This window comes from Nyctereutes procyonoides, unplaced genomic scaffold (assembly GCF_905146905.1).
Source record: "Nyctereutes procyonoides isolate TBG_1078 unplaced genomic scaffold, NYPRO_anot_genome, whole genome shotgun sequence".
Lineage (NCBI taxonomy): Eukaryota > Metazoa > Chordata > Mammalia > Carnivora > Canidae > Nyctereutes > Nyctereutes procyonoides.
This window is the reverse complement of record NW_026575129.1, coordinates 2,472,511-2,492,500: the sequence shown is the minus strand read 5'-3', so window position 1 is coordinate 2,492,500 and position 19,990 is coordinate 2,472,511. Positions and strand designations below refer to the sequence as shown.

The following is a 19,990-nucleotide window of genomic DNA, read 5'->3' as shown; positions in this document are numbered from 1 at the left end:
TAATATAAGGTAGTATGGCTAGTTACTTTTCTACTAAAATGTGGATCATTTATAAGTAAAATTTTATTTATTTTTTAAAGATTTTATTTTATTATTTATTGAGAGACAGAGAGAGAGAGGCAGAGACACACAGGCAGAGGGAGAAGCAGGCTCCATGCAGGGAGCCCAATGTGGGACTCGATCCCAGGACTCCAGGATCACGCCCTGAGCTGAAGTAGGCGCTAAACCACTGAGTCACCCAGGGATCCCCAGTAAATTAAAATTTTAAATTATAGAATAAAGTTCACTGTCATTTACTTAATATTAATTATACTAATAATATAGAGCTATGTACTAGTATTAGTTAAGCTATTATGCTGCATTGATTTATTTTAAAAATTGTATTAAATTGTTAATATGACATTAACTTCTATTGGAAATTTTGAATTGAATATTTTGATATTTTAAATAGGGCAAAAATATACTTCAGAAATTTAGAAATAGAAATTTATCAAATATTATAGTCAGAATTTTGATTACCGCCTCTCATTCAGGATTCCAAGTAGGTATTGTATAGAATATGGTTTGCAAGATCATAGGTGAGTTGAAAAAGTGTTCTGTGCTCGATTTAATTTGAGAGGGACTGAGATAAAGTTTAACAAGTTTCCTCATAGGATTATTCAAAAGCTTTCACTCTGTGAATCTTTAAGAGTGGACTACAGTATGCAGTATTTCCTATGCTTTATTCATAAAAATCTTTTTCTTTTAACATCTCTTGGAAGAGCATGCCTTTGTTTTCTGTGAGAGAAAACAATTGTTACCACTTGAAAATTGGCAGTTTGGTTATATTTACATGGTGAATTAGAAGATAGATTTGACTCCTACATATAAACAAGCTTGAGCCAGCTCCCATGTCTTTTTTTTAAGATTTTATTTTTAAGTAATCTCTACACCCAACATGGGACTGGAACTTACAAACCCAAGGTCAAGAATCACATGCTACACAGACTGAGCCAGCCGGGTGTCCCGCCCCATGTTTTTATTTAACCCTAAGTGCTGCATTTATTACCTGGGTTTTTAAGGTTGACCAGAGAAAGGTGTTTGTTAGAGGTATGTCCATATGTAATCATGGTAGCCTATCCACAGAATCAGGATCCTGAAAGATTCCATGGAATAATTCATCTGAAATAGTACAGGAAGACTGTGTAGAACAACAATTTGCAAAACATTGTGAAGCTCTTAAAATGCCATAAAATCCATTGTATATTTTTCTGTTTTGGTGAGATAGAGGATTTGTTTTTACATGCTAATGGATTGTTCTTGGGGCAAGAGCTAACTAAACGTAATGGGCCTCCAGTTGTGAAAATCCAACATTTTGTATGTATGTATGTATTTTAGAGAGGGAGGGTGGAGGAGTAGAGGGAGAGAATCTTATGCAAGGCTCTATGCCCAGCATGGAGCTCAAAGTGGGGCTCAGTCTCATAATCCTGAGATCATGACCTTAGCAGAAATCAAGAATCAGATGCTTAACTGCCCAAGCCACTCCCTGGTACCCCAAAATGTAACATTACTGACAAATTCAGAAAGTTAGGCTGTAAAATGACTATTTTACTCTGAGTAAACAATTGAAGAATAAAAGGGTGAAATATTAGAGGTAGACAAACATTTTAAAAACTATAGACTGTAATTAATGAGACATAGACAAAGATTTGAGGGCATCAAGAGTCATTGGGAATCACTAATCCTAGAATAATGCAGAAAATTTTACTATACTGACTTTTAAAACTAGATTTACTAGATGTTAAAATTGTGTCACATTCAGCTCTATATCAAGTATCATTACCAAATATTATTTAATCAGTTAAATACTTAAAAATTTCACTTGAATGGAAAAAAAAGATTTAAACGTGGTAAAGTACAAAATAAATACATATTTAAAATAGGCCCCTCAGCATGTACTAAATTACTGTATATGTATACCTTTAGATAGGAATACAGTATGACAATTATTTTCAGCTCTTATATTTTTCTGAATGAAAATGATCAGTTAATGACTATTTTGTCATTCTTCTGTGATAAAGGGCCTTAAACAAGTCTTCAATATCAGTAAGAAAGCTTTGTTTCTTCTTGAACCATTTTGACCTAATGAATATATCTTAGTACAACAAAATGAAAAAATACGTTGCATATCAAAAGTACCTTTGTATAATGTTCTTAACCCCAAAGCCATGAGTTTTTCTCTATCCTCAAGTTCAACTAAAAAATCCCATAATAGCTCCCAAATGTTCTCCTCAGTAATTCCAAGAATAACTCGAGTTCATGGATCACCAAGAATAATTACTATAGTAAAATATCATTAAATTGGGCTTATTTTATAATTTGGTAAAATTCAGATAGCCTGATGTTAACTTATTTATGAGAAGTGACAGTCATGAATCAACTAAAATTATTTTCATTAAATGCTCATTTTAGTTTTGGTAAATTAATTTGGACTAACCATATACTTCATCATTTTTCTAATGTTCTAGGCAAACTGAAATGTTTCACAGAACAGAATGATGGTGTTGGAAATTGCTCTGTTCATAATACTGTCAGGGTCTTCCTTAGATGCTGCCTTAAATCCCTTTTATTTATTTTTTAAAGATTTTATTTATTCATGAGAGATAGAGAGGCAGAGACATTGGCAGAGGGAGAAGCAGGCTCCCTGCAAGGAGCCCCATGTGGGACTCCATCCTGTCCCCCGGGATCACGCCCTGAGCTGAAGGCAGACTCTCAACCGCTGAGCCACCCAGGCGTCTCTCAAATCCCTTTTAGATCTAAGTTATGTTTAACAAATTTAAAGTAAATTATGAATAATAATAGTTGAGATTTCATTCTTCCAATATCGTACTGTTTAGCTAACATGTTTTCAGTTTTCTTCTTTTAATGCATCTAAGATTAAATTGGCTGGGTTTGGTTTGGTTTGGTTTGGTTGGTTTGGTTTGGTTTGGTTTGTAGCTGCGTCACACTCTTTGGCCTATATTGAGTTTGCAAGCCAAAGCTACTTTATCTAGTACTTGTATGATTCTGAGGTTGGGTAAAAGGGTATCATTTTAGAGTGGGGATGATGAGCTCACTTTTCAACCTAGTTCAGTTGGCTGCTGGTAGGATGTCTAAATAGAGATGTTATTAAGACAAATAAGGGTCTGGACAGAAGGTAAAAAATCAAGTGTACAGAGAGATTTGTGATTTTTAGGTGGTAATTAAAACTGTCAAGGGGTTTTTGTATGAGATGAAGCAGCAGACATTCCTTTTCATTAATTGCTTCATATTACAACCATAACTGGAGGGGGTGGGGAAGAGTGCTTTTCCTGGAGTTTCCAGTTGTCTTTTTTTTTTTTTTTAATTGAGAAGGGGGGAAAAAGCCACATGACCTCTCTTCTATCTTCAACCCATTGTATTTGTTCCTTAGAATCTATCCCATTCTTCTTCTTAAAGATATTCTTACAAGATTCCACACTAAGATTTTAGGCCAGGCCTACAGGACAGTTTTAATACTGGGATTTTTTTTTTTTCTTCATTAGACCATTACATTTTTTTTTTTTAAGATTTTATTTATTCATGAGAGACGGGGGGTGGGGGAGCAAAGACACAGGCAGAGGAAGAAGCAGGCTCCATGCAGGGAGCCCGACGTGGGACTGGATTCTGGGTCTCCAGGATCATGCCCTGGGCCGAAGGCAGGCGCTAAACCGCTCAGCCACCCAGGGATCCCCATTACATTTATTTGACCATGATTTTTTTCTTGATTTTTATCTTCAGTTTGCTGGAGTACATTCTTAAGTAAATTTCTCAGAAAGGAGGAATTGCAGATAAACTTCCTGAATTTTTATAGAACTAAAAAAATATTCCCCTGGCCTATGACTTATTTCATTAGTTATCCGTATGACTTGTTGTCTCCTTCAGATCTTAACTCCCATAACCTCTTCTCAAAAAGGCCTTCCCTGACCATTGTATTTTAAATTGCAAATAATAAATAAATAATAAATAGCAAATCCCATATATTACCAATCTTTCTTTACTGGTTCTTCTCTTAAAGTACTTTTATCACATTCGAACATACTGTATGTTTTGCTTATTTATTGTTTCCCCACTAAAAAGTGCTATATGGCAAAGATTTTTGTAGTTTTGTACACTGTTATATCCTTGATATGTAAAATCATGCCTGAGCAGCCCGGGTGGCTCAGCGGTTTAGCGCCACCTTCAGCCCAGGGCTGGATCCTGGAGACCCAGGATCAAGTCCCATATCGGGCCCCCTGCATGGAACCTACTTCTCCCTCTGCCTGTGTTTCTGCCCCTCTCTGTGTGTCTGTCATGAATAAATAAATAAAATCTTTAAAAAGAAATAAAAATAAATAAAAAATCACGCCTGGCACATAGTAGCCCCTCAGTGAATGATATAAATCCGAGTCATTAATCATTTTCTCTTAGAACTTTAAAGGGATTGCTCCATTGTCTTCTGTTATCTAGTGTAAAATATAATGTCAATCTCTTTTTTTCTTTTTCCTTTTATGGGTGACTTATTTTCTCTTTAAAAGCTTTCTTTTTCATGGATCTCTGGAAATTTTTATCAGTGTACATAGATGTGGGTTTTTTTCATTGATTCTGTTTGGTACTTAGGAGGCTCTTTAAATTAAGATTATTGTTTCTTTTCCAGCTTTGGGAAGTTTTATTCTTTAAAAAAAAATCCTTATCCCACTTTTTTTCTGTAAAATATAGTGTCTGATAAGAAATTAGAGCAATTCCTTTTCCAATAAGCCAGTGATCATTTACTGATGAATACTCCTTTTCCTACTTATGTGATAAGCCACTTTGCCATTCATTATTATTAGTAATAAATGAAATATAAATATTAAGTCAGTCTATCCTATTGTAGCCAATTTGGTATTTCATTTTAGTCACAGAAGACAGTATGCCAGATTTCACTCTTTAAGTGTCAATAAACATATCAAACCTTAAAGAGATATAAAACCAAAAAGAGAAAAATATGGAAAATGGTTACAGTAAATTTGATAATCAGTAGGAGTTGTAGATAGTAAATATTATGTAGTAAAATATTACACATCCATAAACTTTATGAATAGGGATGTTCATTACAGTATTATTTATAATATGGGAATGGGCTAAATGTCCAATTAGGTAATACTTTATTAAGCTCTCATACTGGCACTGTGAAATGCTTTGCAACCACTAACAGCTATATTTTTCAAAGAATGCTTAGTAATATTGAAAATGATACATTGAGCATAGCATAAAGTATAAACTTGTTGAATCATTATATTTGTATACCTGAAAGTAATATAATAATATATGTCAACTATGATAAAAAAGAAAGAAAATCATACATTATCCCAATTGTTTGCATATACACACATACACGTAAATTTTCACACGTGTGTTTAAAGAAAAGGACTAGCGGAAAATATTCAAAATGTTAATACAGGTCCGAAATCCCATATATGAAACCACTGGGCCAATATGTATTTCTGAATTTCAGATTTTTTAGATTTTAGAACAGAAATATGTTTCACAACATCTGGAGAAGTACTTTATAATCAAAAACATATTTCTTTAGTGAAACATGACTCTTCACATTAAGTAGAATATATCAAGTTTATAATTTCATGTCAGTGGAGATTATATTTTGCTGCTAAATCAGTCTGTGCCTGCTATGTATAAAGGTCACGAGTTTCACCTAATCCTCTCTTTAAAGAACGGAAGATCTAAGGTAAACTGGCTTCTTTGTAATGTGACAACACTTTGGTAGTTTGTCTACAACTACTTAACTACTTAACTACACTTAACTAAGTGTTAACTACACTTTGGTAGTTAAGAGAAGTTGGATAGAATTAAGTAGAGGTCTTCTAAGTCAGGATTCAGCAACCTGTTTTGTAAAGGAACAATTAGTATTTATATATACATACATATATTTTAAAGATTTTATTCATTTATTCATGACACAGAGAGAGAGACACAGGCAGAGGGAGAAGTAGGCTCCATGCAGGGAGCCCAATGCGGGACTCGATCCTGGGTCTCCAGGATCAGGCCCTGGGCTGAAGGCGGCGCTAAATCACTGAGCCACCTGGCTGCTCTAGTATATATTTTAGTCTAGGTGGGCCATATAATTCTATCACAACTACTCATCTCTGCTGTCATTGCATGAAAATAGTCAGGGATGGTATATAGATGAACAAGTGTGGCTGGACACAAAAATTTCAATTCCATATGATTTTTACATGTCACAAAATATTTTAACTTTTTTTAACCATTTGAAAATACGGAATTTCATATTAAAAATATTTTTTAAATCACAAAACTCATTTGTAGCTCTCAAATATACAAAACAAGTGGCAGGCAAGATTTTGTTCATTGGCCATAGTTTGCCAATCCTTTTCTAAGACTTTGAATTACAGGATGTTAATTGAATGAGCCTCTTCCTGTTAGCCTATCAATCTCAGCTACTTTCATTTACTAGGAGAGTTTAGTAACCTCCTGGGTTTTAGGAATAGTGAAAATGTAGGGGCTCCTGGGTGGATCTGTCAGTTAAGCTTCTGCCTTCAGCTCAGGTCAGGATCTCAGGGTCCTGGGATCAAGCACTGCCCCTAGGGAAGCTGCTTCTCCTCCCCCACCCCCACATGAGTGCATGCTTGCTCTCTCTCAAATAAATAAGACGGTTTTAAAAGAAAGGAATAGTGAAAATGTCACTACTAATCCCAGTGGTTTCTGAGTATCCTTGATATTCTGAATAATAATCATGATGATAAAAAGATAATAAAAAACAACGATAATAACACTGTTGCATCGATGATATGCAAGTTACTCCAGCAAAGATTCCAAACTCATTGGCTTCCAAGGACCAAGTGTAAGGCCTGAATGTTTGGAAACAGGAAGTTGTGTGAATTGGAAAAAGTGAATAGGGTTGCCTCATCTGAAAAAAGTAGTAGCCACTACTTAGCTCCATCCAGTAGAGGGAAAGAAGCCCCAGTGTTCTCCTACAAAAAACATTCAAGAGAAATCCAGACTTAATATATAAGTTAAATTAAGTCTCCAGTTGTTTAATGTGGTAACAAATCTGTTTATTCTTTTTAACATTGTGAATCAAAAGCATTTTTAGGACTCGTTTAAGCATGCTGGCAACATTTGCCATCTGTGTCCCAGCAAGTTTCTGTTTAAAAGGAACTCTTAGAGAATTATCTATAGTGATATGCATTAATGAATTTATTTTGAAATCTTAAATCTTAGAGGATATTTTTATCTTAATGAAAACTTTTTATTTTATTACTTTTTAAAGATTTTATTTATTTATTCATAAGAGACATGCAGAGGGAGAAGCAGACTCCATGCAGGGAGCCCGACATGGGACTTGATCCCAGGTCTCCGGGATCAGTCCCTGTGCTGAAGGCAGCGCTAAACCGCTGAGCCACCCGGACTGCCCTGAAAACTACTTTTAAAGCATTTGTAAAACTATGTCAAATGCTCATTTCTTATACATGATGTTCACAATCTTCAACTGTCATAAGTCCCAAGTGTGAATATATCCAGTAAGTACAGTACTTGTGGCTGACTTTGTGGTTACAAGCTGTTTTGTTGTTGTTGTTGTTAATGCTTTTTGAGATATAATTGACATACCATACAAATCACCCATGTAAAGTATATAATCCATTTAGTATAGTCATAGAGTTGTGCAGCTGTTACCACAATCATTTTTAGAACAGTTCACCCCCAAAAAGAAACCTCAAACCTTTTATTAGCCTCCCAGTTCTTTCCTCAGCTTTTCTAGACTGGTCAACCAGGGCTAGAGACTTGCATCTCTATAGATTTGCCTATTCCAAATATATTCTATAAATAGTCATAATATGTGGTGTTTTCTGTCTGGCTCCTTTCACTTAGTGTAATGTTTTCAAGGTTCATGTTGTAGCATAAATCAGTACTTCATTTCTTTTATTGCTAAATATTATTCTGTTGTATGGGTATATCATATTTGTTCCATCAGTTGATGGGCTTTTGAGTTGTTTACACATTTTGCCTATTCATAATGCTATGAACATTCATGTACAAGTTTTTATGTGGCCGTATGTTTTCATTTCTCTTGAGTGTACACTAAGGAATGTAATTACTGATATATGTGGTAACTGTGTTGAACTTTTTAAGGAATGGCCAAACTTCAAAAGCAACTGTACCAATTTGCATTCCTACCAGCAGTGTTGGATGGTTTCAATTTTTCTACATCCCTGTCAGCAACACTTATTATTATCTTTTTTCCCCTGATTTTTTCATTATAGTCATTCTAATGAGTATGAAGTGATATCCTACTGTCGTTTTGTACATTTCCCTGATAACTAATGAAGTTGAGCATCTTTTCATGTGTTTGTTAGGCATTTCTATATATTTGGAGAAATGTCTGTTCAGATTCCCTTTAGCCATTTTTAGTTGGGCTGGTTTTTTATTGAATTATTAAGTTTTTTATAGATTCTGGATACAAGTTTCTTATCCAATATATGGTTTTCAAATATTTTCATTCTGTTGTCTTTTTCACTTTCCTGATAGTGTCCTTTGAAGCACAAAAGTTTTTAATTTTGACAGAAGTCAATTTATTTCTTTTTTTCTTACAGTTTTGGTGTCATAAAAATTCAGTCATCAAGATTTAGTTGCAAAAAAAAGATTTACCCCGTTTTCTTGCAAAAGTTTTATAATCTTAGCCTTTTAGATCTTTGATCCATTTTGAGTTAATTTTTTGATATGGTTGGTAAAATGGGGAGGTGGGTTAGAAATCACAGACTTTAACTTCAAAAATAAAATTTGATATGTCTGAAAATACTAATAAGTATGCAAATAAGTATCAGGAAATACCTGATATTAGGCTGCCAAAATACTAATTATTAAGGCTCAGTGAAGAATGCATGGGATTTATTACGCTATTTTCTCTAGATTTTTTTGTTAGAAAATATCCATGACAATGTTTTTCTTAATATCAACCTATTACAGTTTCTTACCATCATTAATTACATTGGCCTATCATCCTGTATCCTTAGCTTTGTATTAGACTTTTAGTTATTAGAAGGCCCCCAGAACAAGTTTAGTTATAACTATAAAAATCTTAGAGTAAGAAAAACTACAAAATAAGGACAAATGAAGCTAAAATTTTTTAATCTCAAGGTCTCTAAATTCTTGATATACCCAAAACTTTTATTCTATTTAGAATAGTATGTTTAAATACGTTGTATATAAACTTGTGTAGTTTACAGATGCCTACAATGTACGTCTCAAACTTCTGTTGAAGGGCAACTGTTCTGGAGAATACTGGGTGGGGAAAAGTCCTTTTTGCCTCAAGTAAGCTTTTCATTGAAAAATGTTAAACTGACTTCCTTACTACCGGACTTCTTAGGATCTTTTAATATGCAAATACAAATCTTAAATGTTTAAAATTTGGCACACAGTGTTTTTTAGAAAGTACGCACATTGGCACTCTTCTCTTTGTAAATAGAACAAGTAGAAAACCAACAAACATATAAAAAATTGACACCATCAAATTGCTGGATCTAATTGACATTTATAGAATACGCCATTCAACAATACAAAAATACACATTCTTTGTTTTTTTGTTTTGGGAGAGGAGTAAAGAGAGAGAAGAAAAGAATCTTAAGCAGTCTTCTTGCTCATCACAGAGCCCCATGCCTGGCTCAGTCTCACAAGCCAGAGAGGATGACCTGAGCCAAAATCAAGAGTCAGACACTTAACCAACCGAGCTACCCAGATGTCCCAGCAAGCAGGGTTTTTTAAGCTTATTTGTATACCATGGAGTAGTTTGGAAAACACCATACTACATATTTAAAAATCATATTAATGCCATACTTATATTATTAAGTAGTTTAAGTTGATTTATCACTCCCCTAATGATTGTCATTTCGTAAGTTTTTCCTTATTATGTCTATCCTTTTCTATTGCTCTTATTTTTATAATTTCCTCTCATGTATTTGTCTAATTACTGAAAGTGACCAGATTTTGAAATTGCTGTTTCTCTGTGGTTTGCTGTTTCTCTGTTGGTGTGGATTTGTAACGCTAATGGAAAATATTTTCAGTTAATTATGCCTTTAAAGTATAATAAATTATGACACATATCTATTATGTTAACTATGGCGTTTACAAAACTTGCAAAAGAGATCAGTGTTTAGAGAATTAAAAAGATTAGATATATTTTGGTATCTTTCTAAGAATTTTGCTTTATTCCAGAAAATTTAGAAAATATTGCTAAAGGAATAACTAGCAAATTTTATTACTCAAAATTGAAAAAACTGGTGAACTTTAATCCAAATCAGGAAAGGTGGCACCATTACAATGGAGAAGCATATGAGGATGATGAACATCATCCTAGGGGTGGTGTTCAGTGTCAGACCTCTTAATGAGGCCAGTGAATAATACTTAACTATTGGCATTTTATATGTAGTAGTAAATGGGTGAAGGACTATAATCATAGCCCATTACTTGTGATTGTTTTTTCTATTAATATTCAGCTCTTAGGAATGTTATAAAAGTCAAATGAAGAATGAGCTCAAATGTAAAAGCTCAAAAAAAAGTTTAACTCCCAGCTGACTCACCCTACCCCACATCATTAGAAGTTCCTCCTTGGATAACCAGAAATAGTACTTTCCCAAGTGTCCTTTATTATTTGTTTCTTAAGTATCCTCTGTTATTTGTTTATATTCATTGCAACATAAAATTTTATATTTTGTACCTATTATTTGCTTTTTTTTTTTTCCGCTGTGAGTTACTTCAGGACTAGTGCATGAAGGTCCTATAATACTCTACTGTAAATATTATTTTTTTTTAAAGTTTTTCTTTTTCTTATTTTTTATTTATGATAGAGAGAGAGAGAGAGAGAGAGAGGCAGAGACACAGGCAGAGGGAGAAGCAGGCTCCATGCACCGGGAGCCCGACATGGGATTCGATCCTGGGTCTCCAGGATCACGCCCTGGGCCAAAGGCAGGCGCCAAACCGCTGCGCCACCCAGGGATCCCTACTGTAAATATTATTATCACTTTATTATATTTTCTTTTATCTATGTCAGTAACACAAGATCATGAAAGACAGAATGAGCCTTGCTTGCACACCTCAAAATTCCAAACTGGACCATATTTTTAGTTTTTTTAATATTTAGTTTGTAGTTTATGTGGGGATTTAAATCCAAATTTAAAATCTGATTTGGAAGCTTTTCAGGTAGTATAATAACAAAAGTAGTTTTTTCTTTTTAGATTTCTGAACTTATATTAAGACCCCCTTGGGGGATCCCTGGGTGGCGCAGTGGTTTGGCACCTGCCTTTGGCCCAGGGCGCGATCCTGGAGACCCGGGATCGAATCCCACATCGGGCTTCCGGTGCATGGAGCCTGCTTCTCCCTCTGCCTGTGTCTCTGCCTCTCTCTCTCTGTGACTATCATAAATAAATAAAAATTAAAAAAAAAAAAAAAGACCCCCTTGGAAGGAAGGCCTGGGTGGCTCAGCAGTTGGGCATCTGCCTTTGGCTCAGGATGTGATCCCCGTCCAAGGATCGAGTCCCCCATTGGACTCCTTGCAGGGAGCCTGCTTCTCCCCTCTGCCTGTGTCTCTGTGCCTCTCTCTCTCTCTCTCTTTTTCTCTCTTATGAATAAATAAATAAAATCCTAAAAAAAAAAAAGACCCCCTTAGAATATGAAAATTATGTTTTGAGGGGCACCTTAGTGGCTCAATTGGGTTAAGCCTCCAGCTCTTGGTTCCCACTCAGATTACCATCTTGGTGTGGTGAGGTCGAGCCCTATTGTGGGGCTCTGCGCTTGGCAGGGAGCCTGCTTGAGATTCTTTCCCCCTCTGCCCCTCCTTTGGTGCACATGCACTCTTTCTCTAAAATAAATAAATACATAAATAAATAAAATCTTTTTAAAAAAAACATGTTTTGAAATCCACTTAAAGATCTTTATTGCAAATGATTAGACAAAAGCCAGTCCCTCACACAAGGAAGGTCAGGCATAAAATTAAATGAATAGTAAATACTTATTAAATGATTTTATTGCTGAAAACAATATAATCTTTCTTTGTTTTGGACTTGTCATGCAATATACCAATTGTTTTTTCCAGTAGCTGAGCTTTTTCCATTATGTTGTTTCAAGTACATGTATATAAGTTTGAAAATATATATCTATTAATAAAAAAGGAAGACAAAGGCTAGTACATAATAATTTTGAGTGTTTTTACATTTTAAATGAATTATAGTGGAACATGTTTTTAATTAAAAATTTGAGAGCTTCATGCTTTGAAGATTACACTTGGTTTAGACAAGTATAGGACTTAAGGGATTGAGGATCAGACTTAGATCTATGGCTAGAGCATTTTTCTTTCTTCTCCTCCTTATCTAGTACACATACTTTGGTATTTTAAGTATATTTTATATTTACATAGTTTCTTTGTCTCCTATGATCTGTTTGCTAGAGAGAAAATTAATCCTTGGAACCATTTTTGGTTTATTTATAGATTGGTCAAAGAAAAAATGATGTATGAAAAAGAAGCAAAACAACAAGAAGAAAAGATTGAAAAAATGAAAGCTGAAGATGGTGAAAATTATGCCATTAAAAAGCAGGTAAAACTGTATCTTTAATAATAATAGCTAACATTTACAGGATACCATGTTAACTAATATATTAACATCCCTTTGAGAAGGTGCTCTTATTTTTTTCTTTACTATTAAAACATCCATTTAAAAATACAGAAACATCAGTTACATACTTTGCCCAAGGTCACACAACCACCAAGCAGCATAGCTAAGATTTGAATACAGGATTCTGGGTCCAGAATTTGTACTTTTTTTTTTTTTTAAGAATATATTTATTTGAGAGAGAGAGAGCAAAAGAGAGTACAAGCAAAAGGAGAGGGAGAAGCAGGCTTGATTCCAGGACCCTGGGATCATGACCTGAGCTGAAGACAGGTACCCAACTGACTGAGCCACCCAGGTGCCCTTAAAATTTGTACTCTTGGGGATCCCTGGGTGGTTCAGCAGTTTAGCACCTGCCTTCCACCCAGGGTGTGATCCTGGAGTCCTGGAATCAAGTCCCACATCAAGCTCCCAGCATGGAGCCTGCTTCTCCCTCTGCCTTTGTCTCTGCTTCTCTCTCTCTCTCTCTCATGAATAAATAAATAAATAAAATCTTAAAAAAATTTTTTTGTACTCTTAACCATTAAGCTGCCTCTACACATACATACTGCCTCTACATTTTAAGTATTAAATATAAAAATTGGAGGCACCCGACTGGCTTAGTCAGCAGAGCATGAGACTCTTGATGTCAGGGTTGTGAGTTTTGGCCCCACAAAGGTTGTAGAGATTACTAAAATATGATAATAAACTTAAAAATATGTAATATATAAATGGCCTAATCTTATGTTAAATGTACTTGTATATTAAATTTACAAGTATTTTCCCCAAACTGATGTGAAGACCACCAACATAAATAGGTGTAGTATACTTGAGTAGCTTTTTCTGATTATCCTCATGACAAATTTCAGTCTCCTTTGTACTACATACAAGACTCTCCCTAATTTTGGTATCTTCTTATCCGACCTTATCTCTTGCTGTTCTTGGACCTCTTAGGTCCTGCCCTTTTGTTTCCTGAACATGCTCTTTTCCTTTGCCTCTGACATAAGTATGAGATGCTCTTCCTATTTCTCCTACCTACCTTTTCCTTATAAATTCCTGTTTATCTTTTAAACATCCCCTACCCTCTATCTCAACACTGAGAATGATACTCCTCCTCTGTTCTCTGATAACACCTTACTTATTCCCATCAGAGCATTTTTTGAATGCAGTTTTACTCTTGGCCAACACTTGTTTCATAATTCCTTGGGAAAATAGAAGCCATTGGGAACTTTGTCTTTTTCCAAACATAAAATCTTTCAGCCTATCTGCATCTATACCTGTACTGCCTTCCTTCCTATTAGAAACTAAGAAAACCGGGGATTCCTGGGTGACTCAGCGGTTTGGCGCCTGCCTTTGGCCCAGGGCGTGATCCCAGAGTCCCGGGATCAAGTCCCACGTCGGGCTCCTGGCATGGAGCCTGCTTCTCCCTCTGCCTGGGTCTCTGCCCCCCCCCTCTATCATGAATAAATAAATAAAACCTTTTTAAAAAAATTAAGAAAACCTTATTTTAGTTTTTAGAAGACCCTGCTGCCTTCTTTTATGTGTAGTAGATCAGAGAACATTTAAGATTTTCGTAAATTTCCAGTAAATTGAGGGAAGACTATAAACAGATTTGTAGATATAACATGTCACCTGATATACTGACTTTCATGAACTAACTGTTCTTCATAAGGATTTACATATGGAATATAAATTTTTGATTCTTAGGATTATGATGGTTAAATGCTTTATTTATATCACTCTTGCGCCTCTCTCACAATGTCCTCTATTTCCCAACATCTAGTAAAAAATAGTATGACATAGTATATGACTTTATATCATCCAGGTTCTTTTCAGTCAAGCTTATTTTCTCACATGTGTAGCTCCTGACCTCAGGTTTTTCTTTGCCCTGTTCTTTTGATCACTAGTAATGTATTGAAAGGCCCCTGGATGGCTCAATGGTTGCCTGTCTGCCTTTGGCTCAGGTCCTGGTCCCAGAGTCCCTCATCGCACTCCCCACAGGGAGCCTTCTCCCTCTGCTTCTGTCTCTGCCTCTCTTGCATGAATAAATAAATAAAACTTTTAAAAAACAAAAGAGCCATGTAGCTAGAATAGAAGTTGAAATTTACTAGAATGGAGAATAAATGTGTTCTCTTTCTAAATAAAATTCTACAAATAATGTCATAGATAATCAGAATCTTTTTTTAATATTTATACATTGGAAAAAAAAGAAATAAAATTTATATATTGATCATCCTTCAATAAATATACTACTTTATAGGTAAGGATTAACTCTTTCTTGAATCTTCTGTTCTCATTGTTATTTAAAAGTACTAGCCATTTAACTACATTATCATTGACTACATATGCAGATGTAAAAAGGAGAAAATTTTTGTTAAAAATCCTTTCGGGGCGCCTAGGTGGCTGAGTCATTTAAGCATCCAACTCTTGGTTCTGAGGTCAGTGCAGGTCATGATCTCATGGGTTGTGAGACTGAGCCCTGCCTTGGCTCCAGAGAGTCTGTGTAAAGATTCTCTCCCTCTACCTCTTGCTCCACGTGTGTGCACATGCATGCTCACTCTTTTTTCTCCCCCCCCCCCAAATAAATAAAATCTTTAAAAAAATCCTTTCTGCCCTCAGCCTTGTTAAAATTATCTCTTGTCACAATGGTCATGGTTTATAATGATTTCTTAGATTCCTAGTCAACCTAGCACTTATATTCAAAAATACCATCCCATATTTAATTACAAAACAATAAATCTTTCTGTTTACCCTTATTGTTAACTGTAGCATATATAGTTGTCAGTTGCAGTTTTGTCTCATGAAACCTTTTCTTTAACCCAACCTACATGCTTTTTTCAATTCCTTTCCCTAGCTTAGCTATACTATGGCCAACCATTCATATTTTTTATTATATGCAACAAGAATTGCTTTGCCAAGAACACTACCGTATTCCTGTTTGCCTAGGACTTTAATTTTGTTAATAGTTTCTTTATATCTGTTGTGCCCCTCATAGAAAATACCAAGAAGACCAAGTGCTGCATTTTACGGATTCTCTACTTGTCTCCCTGTATTTCCTCCTCTTCTGAGCTAAATCCCCTCATTAGCCACTTCTCACTAACATAGCTCTTTTCTCGGATCCGTTTTTTTCTGGCTTTCATGGATCTTCTGAACTGTCCATATCTTATAATACACATTTATGGGGCATCTGGTGGCACAGTCAGTTAAGTGTCCAACTTTTGGTTTTGGTTCAGGTTGTGATCCCAGGGTTGTAAGATCAAGCCCCACATTAGATTCTGAGCTTCTGGTGAGGGGCGGGGGGCGGGCGGCGGGGATCTGCTTGGGATTCTCTTTCCCTCTGCTCTCCACATCCCCATGCCCCCCTCCCATCTTTTTAAAAAAGTAATAACATATTTATTATGCTGTCAGTCCCTACCAAACTTCTCACCTCTAATTGGTTGTCAAAATTGGCCTTTCCTGAAAGGGAAACAAAAGCAATAATGAACTGTTGGGACTTCATCAAGATAAAAAGCTTTTGCACGGGGATGCCTGGGTGGCTCAGCAGTTGAGCGTCTGCCTTTGGCTCAGAGCATGATCCTGAAGTTCCAGGATCGAGTCCCACATCAGGTTCCCTCCATGAAGCCTGCTTCTCCTTCTACCTGTCTCTGTCCTTCTCTCTGTGTCTCTCATGAATAAATAAATAAAATCTTAAAAAAAAAAACCCTTCTGCACAGCAAAGGAAACAGTCAACAAAACTCAAAGGCAGCTTCCAGAATGAGAGAAGATATTTGCAAATGACACATCAGATAAAGGGCTAGTGTCCAAGATATATAAAGAACGTATCAAACTTAAACCCAAAAAACAAACAATCCAGTCAAGAAATGAGCAGATGACATGAACAGATATTTCTTCAAAGAAGACCTACACATGGTGAATAAGCACATAAGAAAATGTTCCACATCACTTGTCACTGGGGAAAGACAAATAGATATACCACTTTACACCATAGAGAATGACTAAAATTAACAAGACAGGAAATGACAAATGTTGGCAAGGATGTGGAGAAAGGGGAACCCTCTTGCACTATTGGTGGGAATGCAAACTGGTACAGCCACTCTGGAAAACTGTGGAGGTTCCTCAAGAAGTTAAAAATAGACCTGCCCTATGACCCAGCAATTACACTGCTGGAGATTTACCCCAAAGATACAGATGTAGTGAAACTGCAGGACACCTGCACCCCAGTGTTCATAGTGGCAATGTCCACAGTAGCCATACTGTGGAAGGAGCCACGATGTCCTTCGATAGATGAATGGATAAAGAAGATGTGGTCTATATATACAATGGAATATTACTCAGCCATCAGAAAGGACGAATACCCACCATTTACATTGATGTGGAAGGAACGGGAGGGTGTTATGCTGAGTGAAATAAGTCCATCAGAGAAAAACAATTATCATCTGGTTTTACTCATGTGTGGAATATAAGAAATAGTGAAAGGAATCATAAGGGAAGGTGGGGAAACTGAATGGGAAAAAATTAGGAAGACAAACCATGAGAGACTCCTAACTCTGGGAAACTCTGCCGAAGGGGAGGTTAGTGGGGAACTGGGGTAACTGGGTGATGGGCTCTAAGGAGGGCAGGTGATGAGATGAGCACTGGGTGTTATATGTTGGCAAATTGAATTTAAATTATAGGTAGGTAGGTAGATAGGCCGGCCAGCTGGCCGGCCTTTCCTGGATTAAGGCTAATATTGGTTCTTGTGAAATAAATAACTGGACAGAAGATGTTAAGAGGCCAAAATACCAAAGAGTCCTTCTGTCCTTTTCTTTTTGGTCTAAACAATATAAAACAACCTTCAAATATGGCCCAAATGGATTTTATTTTATTATTATTTTTTTTTATTTATTTATGATAGTCACACACAGAGAGAGAGAGGCAGAGACACAGGCAGAGGGAGTAGCAGGCTCCATGCACCGGGGGCCCGATGTGGGATTCGATCCTGGGTCTCCAGGATTGTGCCCTGGGCCAAAGGCAGGCGCTAAACCGCTGCGCCACCCAGGGATCCCCCCAAATGGATTTTAGTCCTTTCCTCATGATATCCCTCTTCTTTTCCACTTTCACCCAATTAGGGGTAGATAGGATTTTGCCCTCAACCAGTGAAGGTATTCTGGTCTTTTTCTTTTTTTTAAAATCTGACCCATTACACAAATGATTAGCAGTGATAATCAAATGTGTCCCTGTTATTTCACCTGAAGCATGACTCATCTTTTATTTTCCAGAAGTAATATTAAAAAGACAAACTGGTACAATTTTCCCAACAAGGATTTACAGTTATTACATGTAATTGCAGTGTTGTAAAAATCTGTCTTTTTGAGAAACATAAACACACATTTTGTGTGTGTGTGTGTGTGATTTACTTGAAAGATGAGCTAACATTCACAATTGGGTATTTCTTTTTCCTAAAAATGAAGGGGAAATTTTTTTCTTTATGTGGAAAAAGAATAGGACACTTCAGTTTATTTTTTTTTTTTTTTTTTTTTTTTTTAATTTATGATAGGCACACAGTGAGAGAGAGAGAGAGGCAGAGACACAGGCAGAGGGAGAAGCAGGCTCCATGCACCGGGAGCCCCACATGGGATTCGATCCCGGGTCTCCAGGATCGTGCCCTGGGCCAAAGGCAGGCGCCAAACCGCTGCGCCACCCAGGGATCCCGGACACTTCAGTTTAAAAGAGAATTTGATCAGGCATCTTTCATAAAACTGGTTCTGCAAGAAACACCGTATTTCTTTTATAAATAATAAAAGTATTATTTAAAATAACTTCCATTGGTGCAAGAAAGTATCATTGTCTCTTGTTACCTATACCCAAGTTTATAAATCGTGCTCTATTTTTACGCTTGTTCTGTGTGTTGTTATAGATTCACAGGAAGTTGCGGTAAATGTTTAGGGAGGTCACTCTACACCCCTCACTAGTCGTCCTACAGTGTTAGTATCTTATATAATATTCAGGTCATGAAATTGACATTGGTACACCACAGAGCTTATTTACGTTTCACTAGTTATGCATGTACGTTGTGTGTGTCTGTATATGTTTGCGTATATAGTCCCATACAATTCTGTTACATGTAGAATAACTACAACAGTCAAGATGGAAAACTGTTGCACACGAGACTGCCTTGTGCTGCCTCTTTGTAGCCCCTGTCTTCTCCATCCCTGTGTTCTAAGTAATTAATACTCTAAAGAATCATATAGTATGTAACCTTTTGAAATTGGCTTTTTCCATTTAGCATAATTCCCTTTGAGGTTCACTTAAGTCACTGAGTGTATCAACTTTGTTCCTTATTATTGCTGAGTAGTAGTCCATGCTATAGATGTATCACAGTGTAACCATTGAAGAGCATTTGAATTGTTTCCACTTTGGGGCTATTACCAAAAAAAGTTGCTATGAACATTCATAGACAATTTCTGCATGAACATAAATTCTCATTTCACTAGGATAAATGCCCAAGAAATTGTTGTGTTGTATTAGTACATTTTTTGTTTTAAGAGAAACTGCCAAACTCTTTTCCAGAGTGGCTATACTATTTTACATTCCTACTAGTGATGTATGAGTAATTTGATTTCTCCACATCCTCACTAGCATTTGGTGGTATCAGTATTTTTATTTTAGCATTTAAGCCATCACCTACATGATAGATGTATAGGGATACCTGATTATGCTTTTAATTTTGATTTTCCTAATGGCTATAATGTTGAATATCTTCTCATTTGCTTATTTGTGTATGTATATTCTCTTCAGTGAAATGTCTGTTCATACCTTCTACCCATTTTTTTTTTAAGACTTCTATTTATGTAAGTAATCTCCACACTATGGGGCTTGAACTCATGACCCCGAGATCAAAAGTCACACACTCTTCCAACTGAGCCAGCCAGGCTTCGCTAAGGTTTTATTTTTTTAAGTAATGTCTACATCCAGCATGGGGCTTGAAATCACGACCCTGAGATCAAGAGTTGCATGCTTTACTGAGTGAACCATATTCTGCCCACTTTTTAATTGGATTCTTTGTTTTTCTACTTTTGAGTTTTGAGAGTTACATGCTCTTCGCTGGATATGTGGTTTGCAAATATTTTCTCTTAGTCTGCAGTTTGTCTTTTTAGCCTCTTAACAGGTCTTTCACTGAGCAACCATTTTTAATTTTGAAAACATCTGATTTATGGCTCATACTTATTTTGTGAATTATACTTCTGGTTTTAAGTCTAAGGGACTCTTTGCCTAGTCCTAGATCCCAAAGATTTTTCTGTTTTTTTCCTAAAACTTCTGTGGTTTTATGTCTTACATTT

General features: G+C 36.0%; 1 protein-coding gene across 2 annotated transcripts in view; it reads left to right on the top strand.

Moving 5' to 3' along the window:
• Positions 1–19,990, top strand: part of TBCA (tubulin folding cofactor A) — a 73,393-nt gene that overhangs the window by 38,168 nt on the left and 15,235 nt on the right. Inside the window, exon 2 of one of the 2 annotated variants that reach the window (XM_055342300.1) lies at positions 12,515–12,620. The exons of the other annotated variant lie outside the window; for it this stretch is intronic. Coding sequence (XP_055198275.1) covers positions 12,515–12,620 — 106 coding nt within the window. The remainder of the gene's footprint in view (positions 1–12,514; positions 12,621–19,990) is intronic. 2 annotated transcript variants of the gene reach the window in all.